Here is a 10,290-nt window from a genome sequence, read left to right as displayed (position 1 = left end):
TCCGAGTCGGAGACTCTGGGGATTGGTTCTCCGTGGACACCCAAAGAAGCCAAGAGACGGTCCCGCCTCCCTCCCGCATCCCGGAGAGGGAGCTCCACGGATTGGTCCCGGGAGTCTCGGCGCGCGCAGACCGACGCTCCAGGATTGGCTGAGGGGGAGCTCGCGCAGTCGTGGAGCGTTGACTATGATTAGCCGGAGGGTGGGACCTGCTATTTGAAGGAGGCGCGCGGAGGAGACACGGACTTTAGAGCGCGGTCGGAGGAAGCGGGAGCGGTTTCGGGCAACGCTGCTCCGCTGACCCGATAGGACCCAGACGCGGGCTCGGCCCCAGCTCTGGCCTCGGCTGCGACCCGACGAGGCGATGGCTAAGGTGTCGGTGTTGAACGTGGCGGTGCTGGAGAATCCGAGCCCTTTCCACAGCCCCTTCCGGTTCGAGATCAGCTTCGAGTGCAGTGAGGCCCTGGCAGACGGTGAGGCTGCGCCCGTGTGGAGACCCCCTCGCCCCTGGGCCAACCCCCACCTCCCCTTGGAGACAGCCCCGAGGCCAACCCTGTGAAACACACCCCCCCTCCCCCAACCGAGATGTCCCGTGAACCAAACCCCCTCCCAGCCCCAACCTGCCTTTGGAGACTACCCCACCCCCACCCCCACGGTTACTCCCGTTTTCCCCCGTGGAGACTTCATCATTCCCCTCTTTCTCCTGTGGCGCTCCTCCTGGGCACCTGTGTTCTATGTAGAAACCTTCTCAGCCTCCGTTCTTTAACTTGCAGAGACACTCAGCCACCCCGTCTTCCCTGTAGCAAGAAACACCCCACTTTCTGTTTCTGTACGGGTAGACTGCCGTTTCAGCCACCCAGTCTTCCCCACCAATCCCCTCTCCCCTGTGGTGAGACACTCCCACCCCACTCTTTTCCTATGTCGATCCTAACCTCCAGGCCCCTCGAATTTCCCCAGTGGAAACCTCAGCCCCCTCCCCCATTTTCCCTGTGAAGATCCTCTCCCCCTGTGGCAAGACCTCACTCGTCCCCATCTCCCCATTTGTCTCCCCATAATCTCCTCCCCTACCTGCTGATACTTAACCCCAACCCCAGCTACTTCTGCTTGTTTTCTACCCCAAACCACATACCCTAGAACCTGGCTTCCCTCCTTAGTCTGGCCCCAACCCTCTACTCCACCCTGGGAGGCATGGCCTGGCTTCTGGCTCCAGTCTTTGAGGATAACCTGATCTCCCCAGCTCCTGTTCCTCCCGCCTCTCTGACTGTGGGCTTCAATGTACATACTCAAATCTGAGGGGTGGCATGGCCAGGCAAGCATTAGCTGGTTCCTACTGTTTGCCTGCCAGATTCCTGCTGACCTACTGCAGCAATGCTCCCAACATTTTTGATGGTCTGACCTAATCTGGGGGGGTGGGTGTTCCAGGCTGAGCTGTGAAGGTATCTGGCTTCAAACAATCATCTGGGAGGTCACAACATTTTGTGCATCTTTTCCAAGGTGCTTTCACAGATGTACTTACTCATCTGTGTAACAAAGGTGGACATGGCTCTCATCTCACAGATGAGAAGATGGGAGCCACAAAGAGTAAAAGACCTTTCAAGTAAAGATCTATAAAAATCGAAAAATCTGAGGTCATTCAGCGAGTCTTGGCACCACTTTCAGGAGGAAGTACTCCATTAGATCTCTTCTCCACTTGGTGGTTAAAAGAAAAGAAGAGGCAGCGGCTGAGGAGGTGGAGATCTGTGAGGCCAGGGTGTGCTAACCAGCACCTCTCAGTGGTAGGGGGGTGGTTTGCCTGCATATCGGCCCGTGGACTAGCCTGGGGTTGATACAGTTTTGATGTGTGTGTGCTTGGGCTGGGCTGTTGCACCAGTCTCTCCCCAGTTTCTCTCCTTTTTAAATTAAGGGGTCTCCTTGTGACTAACTATGGAATAAGCCCAGTTAAATCCTTTCTGGAACAAGGCAGGGTGTAAATAAATAAATAAGGTGTAGAATGACCCCGTGGAATAAGATTTTATTTTAAAGCCAGGAGGAGATGTAAGGAGCTAATAGGTTAAGGGATTCACAGTTCCCTAATGGCAGGAGATCAGGTTTCAATCAGCCTGTTTGTGCTCCTTGCATTTAAAAATGGTTGCATGGTCGTTATCTAGTACTTTAATTCCTACAAAGCTCCTGCTCTATTACTTTAGCAATCTGTTTATAGAATCAGAGCAGGAAAGGCTAAAATCAACCTGCTGGTTATTATTTTTTAATAGAAAGAAATGGAATGACTTCTCCAAGGTCACACAGCCGGTTTGTAGAATTATTAGCCCTAGGTTTTGTCTCTGAGTTCTGTGTCCAGGGTTCTTTATCTTTGCTATAACCTGGGAAAGAAGGCATCCTATTTTAGAAGTGGAGCGTAAACAGGACTCAGAGGAGAGAAAGGGGGTGCTATTATTATTTATACCTGGACAATAAAGCTTTTGCTCAGAGAAATTCCAGTTGGAAAGCCAACTCTGGCCTAGAAATCTAGACTCTTTGGTTGTACCTGTTGAGCTGTCCTTCACTCTAACCTGCCAACTTCCTTTCTGCCTCTTCCCACAGAGCAGAGAGAATTTGTTTCCTGCCTCCCAGACAGATGGAATGGGCCTGGCTCTAGAAGTCTCTCAGATTCTGGAGGAATCTCAGTCTTGTTACCTGGTGACTTCAGACACTGGCAACTGAAGAGCTGAACACCCAATCCCCAGTCTGACCCATTTCTCAAGGGTTCTGAACCCCTTTTGCTCTCTTTTCTCCTCAGCATCTGGAAATAGATGCTTCCAAGGCATGGGTCTACATTCAATACATTGGGTGTGTTTTTCCCTTGTTTAGTTGAGAAATTCAACAGGTACTACTTGAATAAGTCTTGGAGCCAGATGTTCTGACCCACACCTAACACCCTGAGGTCAGGCCAAGGTTCATATGTATGATTACGAACAAAGGGAAAGTGATAAACAGAAAAAGACCTACTAGATAAGTTGTTGTTTTTATAAATTTATTTATTTATTTACTTTTGGCTGCCTTGGGTCTTCATTGCTGTGCCCAGGCTTTCTCTAGTTGCTGCAAACAGGGGCTACTCTTCGTTGTGGTGCATGGGCTTCTCACTGCGGTGGCTTCTCTTGTTGCAGAGCATGGGCTCTAGGCGTGCGGGCTTCAGAAGTTGTGGCTCGCGGGCTCTAGAGCGCAGGCTCAGTAGTTGTGGCGCAGAGGCTTAGTTGCTCCACAGCATGTGGGATCTTCCCGGACCAGGTCTCAAACCTGTGTCCCCTGCATTGGCAGACGGATTCTTAACCACTGCGCCACCAGGGAAGTCCTGTCGTTTTTAAGGCAGGAAACAGATTCTCCAGCTAGTTCAACTACGATATATATATTTTTTTAACGTGTCTTTCATCATATCATTGGTTTGGGGTTTGTTTTCATACATAGTAGAGCAGCATCTCGTGCAGTGGTTAGATTATAAAGTTAAGGCATAAAGACAAAGTGTAATGTAAGGAATTCCCTGGCAGTCCAGTGGTTAGGACTCTGCACTTCCACTGCAGGGGGCCCAGGTTCAATCTCTGGTCAGGGAACTAATCCCACAAGCCACATGGCATGGCCAAAAAGAAAGAAAAAGTAATGTAGTCAATTTACCCTTGAAATTACTCAGAATGTTAGGCACACAATGTTACATGTGTGCGACTGTGTCCCATATTCAGTAGGACTGAGTTTGTGCTGTGTTGGTGATTGATGCCCCATATCTCATTCAAAAGTGAAGTCACTTCAGTATGCTTCTGCTTAAGACACTTGAGCAGGTTTCAGGCAATTGCAATTTGTAGATCCTCATTTCAGTCATCTTCTGTCTTCCATAGGTGATCTTATCAGCTCCTCTAACCCTTGAGTATTTCTCTGCAGTCCTTGGTTAATTCTCTGGTTTCTTTCTGGCCTGTGTGGAGGGAGCCATCGTGACCCATTTGCTTGTCCACCTGCATTTCTCTCTTCTGGTCAGCCAACGTGCTTTCTTGGTAAACAAAATCTTTGTTTAGGTTTTGCTAACAGTATTTTTTTTTTTTTTGGCTGCACCATGCAGCTTGTGGGATCTCAGTTCCCCAACCAGGGTTTGAACCCGGGCCACAGCAGTGAAAGCCCAGAATCCTAACCACTAGGACACCAGGGAACTCCCTTGCCGACAGTACTAAATGCTGAGAGCCCACGACATACACCACGGCCTGCTCTATTAAAATCTCCTTTTTGTCTCCCCCTGCAGCACATTAGTTAATGCACACCTGTGTGACTCCCCTGGTGATGGGGGAAAAGGCCAGAAGGAAAGATATCAAATGATAGAGCTATGTTAGAAAGGTGAGAACAGAGCTAGCTTGTTTTCTGTTCATCCAAAAATGTTATTTCTGGTTGTGTCACTACTTGTAACAAAAATAAATCAGTAAACTTAACTCCTCCCTGCAAATAATAAGAGACTGGAGTTTGACTGAACCCCAGTGAGCCCAATGGCCACCACCTCCTACAGATCTGTTAGGGTCCCTGAGTAGAAGGCCTGGGTGTCAGCTGCAAAAGGACAGGAGGCCAGTGTATCGAGAAGGGGATGGAGCCCAGGTGACAAACCTCCATAGTCATGGCCCGGCATTGCTGTGCTTCCAAAGTTGAGTGCTCTTGTGGGACACTAGACCAAGGAACAGGGCAGCTTCCAAGACAGTTTGCTTCCTGTGAAAATCACAGCTTGTGAAACTTTCCCTGGCTGCTGGAGCCATAGGTTGTGTAATTTCAAAGAACCTAAAATAAGTTTCAGGTCTCCTGCCAAATTTCCGTGTAGTAGCATGACCTTGCCCCTGATACACTTGGACCTCCTGCAAGAGGCCGCAGTCACTGGGAATTTCCTGTGATTGACGGGCAGGGTCTCATTGAGCACTTTCCCTTTTATCTTGCCGGAACATACCCAGGAATGTGAGTCCCCTACTGGATGGGATGCAAGAAAATTGGGGTTCAGAGGATGGCCTTATGATGCCATATTTGTTGACTGAGTCGCTGTTGCCCTTATGTCTGAGAGCAGGCATGACTTGGTGCCGGATCTGGAGGACCCGGGGACTGGCTGGCTCCCCCAGCGACCTTATCTTCCCCTCCTGCCGGCTGGCTGTCCTACTGGATTGCAATCTGCTGCCCTGCCCCAGTTGTCGAGGGATCTACTCAGTTCGGTGGCACCGGTCCCTGTGTGTGAAAGAGGATGCTGCTTCCTATCCCAGCACCCAGTGGGCAGGGCCCTCAAATGGCCCAACTCCCTGCTGTTCCCTCCTCAGCACGCCTCCATGCCTCTGTCACGTGGCTCTTAATTCAACCTCTGCCATACGGTTCACCCTCAGGCTCTGAGAGGCCCAAGTTTCCCCGGAGGTGCAGAGTCAAGGTCGCCTGGCAAAGCTAGGCCCACAGGAGAAATTTCCCCACCGGAAATAGAGCTTCGCGCCTGCCCCAGTGATCGGGACCGCAGTGCCTGGCACTTAGTGCCCAGTGGGTGTCAGGTGTCCTTGAGAATGAAAATCTATCAATAGGGCTTCCCTGGTGGCGCAGTGGTTGAGAATCTGCCTGCCAATGCAGGGGACACGGGTTCGAGCCCTGGTCTGGGAAGATCCCACATGCTGCGGAGCACCTAGACCCGTGAGCCACAACTACTGAGCCTGCGCGTCTGGAGCCTGTGCTCCGCAACAAGAGAGGCCGCGATAGTGAGAGGCCCGCGCACCGCGATGAAGAGTGGCCCCCGCTTGCCGCAACTAGAGAAAGCCCTCGCACAGAAACAAAGACCCAACACAGCCAAAAATAAATTAATTAATTAATTATTTAAAAAAATCTATCAATATATTAAGGACCTATCCAAAACTAACATGAGAAGGCCCTTTCCCAGCCTTCTTGCTGTCAAGCTGTTTCAGTTCTTAACACCCTGTGTCCTTGCAGATCTGGAGTGGAAGATCATTTACGTAGGCTCAGCCGAGAGTGAAGAGTTTGATCAAATCCTAGACTCAGTGCTGGTCGGCCCTGTCCCAGCAGGGAGACACATGTTCGTCTTTCAGGTAAGAAAGGCTAGGCTTTAGGCCTTGACACCTAGAAACATCCTCTTCTACCCAAAAGCACACAGAATGGTTCATTGGTCAAAGTTCAGGTTCAAATCCTGGCTCTGCTCTCAAGCACTGTCTGACCTCTCAAAGGTACTTCAGACACCTCCCTCTCCTCCACCGCTATGTCATAACTGTTACCATGAGCCACTGATTTACAGTTGATTCTCATTACTCATGGGAGTTATGTTCTGTAAAGTTGCTGCAGACACTGAATTAGTGAATTAGTGAATACTACATCATTGCCCCTAGAGGAAATACAGCGTTATTTTCCTGCGAGTCACATTTTTAACAACCAGTCAATACATAATCTTGTTTTATGTTTTTCTGTTTAAAGACAACTTATTTTGTATTGTTGATTTATTCACATTGACCGCATGGCCCACATCACTAGAACTCATGCCTGAACAAAGCTTATCTGACACACATGTTTTCTCTATGAGGTACATCCCTTCTTGCTTTTAGAAACAGGGCAGCACTCAGCACTACGCTTTGGGGCCCTTGTAAACAGCAAAATTACCAACAAAAATGCAGAAACCGTGGCCCTGAGACCGCAAAAAGACACGTGTTTACAGCCTGAGACTGCCTTGTTCTACCTCAGCTGGGAACGTGCACACTGAGCTACTCAAATCCCACCCCTTCTCTGTGCATGTCCTTAAATGACCGTGAAAGCCCCTGAATATTGATTTGGGGGTTACAAATACATTGTAGCAAGTAGTCGAATTGGCAAATACAGAATGCATGAATAATGAGGACCCACTGTAGCTGCTAAATAGCTCTAATCCAGCATCACAGGGGTTGTTGTCAGAAATGCAGGCTTCATGTGATTCTTAGGCACACTAAAGTTTGAGAGCCTCTGCTCAAATCCATTCATTTACCTGATCTTGGCTATTCCCGCCCCAATCTAAGCAACCTCATCCCATCACCTAAGCCCTCACCCACCCATATCCAATCCACCTAACCTACCCCACAGCCAGGACCGGCTTCCTGGGCATGCGACCCATGCAGTCACACTGGGCCCCACTCTTGGTATGATGTTCTGCTGTCACTGGCTGAAACTTACTAATTTTTGAACATGAGGCCTTGTGTTTTCATTTGTTTGTTGCTTTTTTTTTTTTTTTTTTGGCTGTGTTGGGTCTTTGTTGCTGCGTGCAGGCTTTCTCTAGTTGTGGCGGTGCTACTCTTCCTTGCGGCATGCGGACTTCTCATTGCAGTGGCTTCTCTTGTTGCGAAGCGCAGGCTCAGTAGTTGTGGCGCACGGGCTTAGTTGCTCCGCGGCACGTGGGGTCTTCCCAGACCAGGGCTCAAACCCATGTCCCCGGCATTGGCAGGCGGATTCTTAACCACCAGGGAAGTCCCTCGTGTTTTCGTCTGTGTTGGTCTCATTTTGCACCAATCGTATAGCCGATCCTGTCCCTAACAACACACCCCACATCTGTCCGCTCTCTCTTCTTCTCTACTGCCTGATCTAAGCTACTGTCCTCTCTCCAGGATGACCTCTGTAGCCTCCTGCCTAGTCTCCGTGCTCCCGCTTAGCCCTCTTCCTATCGCAGCTCCACTGGCCTCCAGGGTCGTCTTTTCAGACAGCAGGAGTGATGCCACACTTACCTCCTGCTAAACATTCTCGATCTTTCCCAAGCCCTTAACTGACTGGTACCTACCTGCTCACCTGTTCAGCCTCATTTTATACCGCTCTCCTCCTTGCTTACTACACTCCTCCTCAACACCATATACTCCTCCTTGATGGCACCTGTCACATTCGGCACTTTACAGACATTTGTGTGATTGATTCTGTCTTCACCACTGGACTGAAAACCCCTGAGGGCAGAGACCCATACTTTTGGCTCAGTAAATATACGTTGCTTGAGAATCGTATTACCGGTCAAGGTGTGACTGGCAATCAGTGCTAAGGCCCAGCCTGTGTTTCCCCTAGGCCGATGCCCCCAACCCATCCCTCATCCCTGAGACTGACGCCGTGGGTGTGACTGTGGTCCTCATCACCTGCACCTACCACGGACAGGAGTTCATCCGAGTGGGCTACTATGTCAACAATGAGTACCCTAACCCTGAGCTGCGGGAGAACCCACCCCCAAAGCCAGACTTCTCTCAGGTGGGTCCTTTCTCCACACTTCCTGCTTCAGACAGGCTGGCTCCTTTGCACCTGGGGGTAGTTGAGTCGTTGGAATTGGGAGCCAAGGTCACTTCTTAAGGATTTCAAGTAGTGCTCAGCTCTTGCAGCGCCGGGCTAGAACAGGAAAGAGAGAGGTCTTTGTTTCTCAGAATTTTGCCTCGCAGAATCAAGATTAGATAGGCCCCGGCCCTAAATCATGGTGCACAGGCATTCCTTAGAGTTCTACACATATTGTTGGTGGTGATGGAATAAACAAGGTCTGCTCTTCCTGGGCTTGGGGCGGGATCTGAGAGTGCCCTGCTCTGTGGGAGTAATGCGAGGGCATGCTAACGAGGGTTGACGTTCCTTTTCCTGCCCCAGCTCCAGCGGAACATCTTGGCCTCAAACCCCCGGGTGACCCGCTTCCACATCAACTGGGACAACAACACGGACAGGCTGGAGGCCATAGAGAACCACGACCCAGCCCTGGGCTGCAGCTTCCCCCTCAGCTGCACTCCCATCAAGGGCTTAGGTCGCCCTGGCTGCATCCCTGGGCTCCTCCCTGAGAACTCCATGGACTGCATCTAACTGTGGGACTCTACGCCCTACCTGGGCCCAGCTGGGACTGCGGCCAGTCTCCTGGCACATCTGGAGGGGGCAGCCGGGCCTACAAGAGAGTCTCAGGGAGGCCACATGGAGGACTTTGGGGCCATCAGCTATATCCAGGCCAGTCAAACTTGACACCAAGGAAGGAAGGGGCTTCAGGTCTCTCTCTCTCAGCCCCGGCCCAGAGGATCACCTCACCTCTACTGCCCAGGCCTGAAAGAAGCAGGTACTTCAGTTCTTAATTCTTTCTCTCTTGTGTCCTTTCTCACTTCCACACACATTATAAACTCCACCTGCAGGCCATTGTGCCACCGCACTCCAATAGTACCGTTGACCCAAAGCTCTTCCCACAGACCTCCCTGGCCTGCCTTGAGGCTTTCTTGGTCTATGCCTGGCAAGGCTTCAGCCCTGTTGGGCCAAAGGCTCTGTCATTCATTTTCCTTCCCAAACATCTGAGCAGATCCACCCAGCTTTCTGGAGTCACAGGCCAGGAGTCTTGGTAGCAGGTGGACCCGGACACAATTTCTGTCCTTCTCCTAGGATGATTTTTAGGTCTTTTCAGTCCAGTAGCCCTCTGGAAAACTCTGTTCCCAAGAGGGTGATGAGCAGGATGCTGAGAAAAGATGGCTGATGCTCCTCTCAGTCACAACCACCTTCCTGCTGCCTCCCAACTGGATCTGCCTTTCCCTGGAGGCTGCCCTTGTGAGAAGATGGAATGTTGGAGGGGCCTTTTGTGCTCTGTCTCAGTATCGGTATCAGGGCCCCTCTGCTTCTGGCTGCCTTGATCTGCCCTCTGCTAAGACCTCATGCTCTCAGAGGCCACAGTGCAGACAAGAGAAGCAGTAGGGACCCTGAAAACCTTCCCCCCTCCGCCACGCTCCCCACCCTTGCCCGCATCGCCTCGCTGCTACATGGATGCTGTTGTGTTTGCAGTTTGTCTGTTAAAGTGTTTTTATATTAAATATGTTTGGTTGGTCTAAAAATAAAAGGCACTTCATCTAGACTGTTTCGGCTTTTGTCTTGGGTAGACTGAGGCAGTTCGTCCATCTCTCCTCATGACTGGGCAGCCTCCGTCCCCAGCCAGCAGGATGACGGCTCCTTGTGCCCTTGCTCAGCTTCTTACTCTAGTCTTGCTTGTTATAGTTGTATTCCAGACTGAGGTCCAGGGAGGGGTTTTTCTTTGTCAAAACTTAAGCAGCCCAGCTGTTCTGTAGATAGAGCATAACCAGTGATTGTTCAGACTTTGACCTTGACCCACAGAAATTAGTTAACATTGTACTCCAAGGATACACACGGCAACACTTTTAGTAAATTTTACTTAGCCTTACTTTGTAACTCCACAGCCCCAGGTGGAGTGGTTTGGCTGATGAGCCATTTCCCCACAATTCACAGAAAATCATAGACTCTTCCCTCCCTGAGACTATGGTGGACTTAGGAACATGGGTCCAGACAGCTGCTGGGTGGGGTGCA

At 50.6% G+C, this 10,290-nt stretch overlaps 1 protein-coding gene across 1 annotated transcript; it reads left to right on the top strand.

The window, feature by feature from the left end:
• Window positions 1–213: 213 nt before the first annotated feature.
• ASF1B (anti-silencing function 1B histone chaperone) lies at window positions 214–9,823 on the top strand. Its single transcript, XM_082383118.1, has 4 exons — window positions 214–470; window positions 5,947–6,062; window positions 8,038–8,214; window positions 8,596–9,823. Exons 1-4 carry the CDS (start codon window positions 362–364, stop codon window positions 8,800–8,802), a joined length of 609 nt encoding a protein of 202 aa, XP_082239244.1. The 5' UTR covers window positions 214–361; the 3' UTR covers window positions 8,803–9,823.
• The last annotated feature ends 467 nt before the right edge of the window (window positions 9,824–10,290 follow it).

Source organism: Balaenoptera borealis (assembly GCF_965194805.1).
Source record: "Balaenoptera borealis genome assembly, chromosome: 2".
NCBI lineage: Eukaryota > Metazoa > Chordata > Mammalia > Artiodactyla > Balaenopteridae > Balaenoptera > Balaenoptera borealis.
Note: the sequence above shows the minus strand (reverse complement) of the source record. Positions and strands in the feature narration are given on the sequence as shown.

What these genes read in the sequence shown, in the direction of transcription:
- ASF1B (XM_082383118.1), top strand. Translation starts at nt 362, where the DNA reads ATGGCTAAGGTGTCGGTGTTGAACGTGGCGGTGCTGGAGAATCCGAGC. An exon ending in CAGTGAGGCCCTGGCAGACG is followed by an intron (nt 471 to 5,946) that starts GTGAGGCTGCGC and finishes GTGTCCTTGCAG; the next exon opens with ATCTGGAGTGGAAGATCATT. An exon ending in GACACATGTTCGTCTTTCAG is followed by an intron (nt 6,063 to 8,037) that starts GTAAGAAAGGCT and finishes TGTTTCCCCTAG; the next exon opens with GCCGATGCCCCCAACCCATC.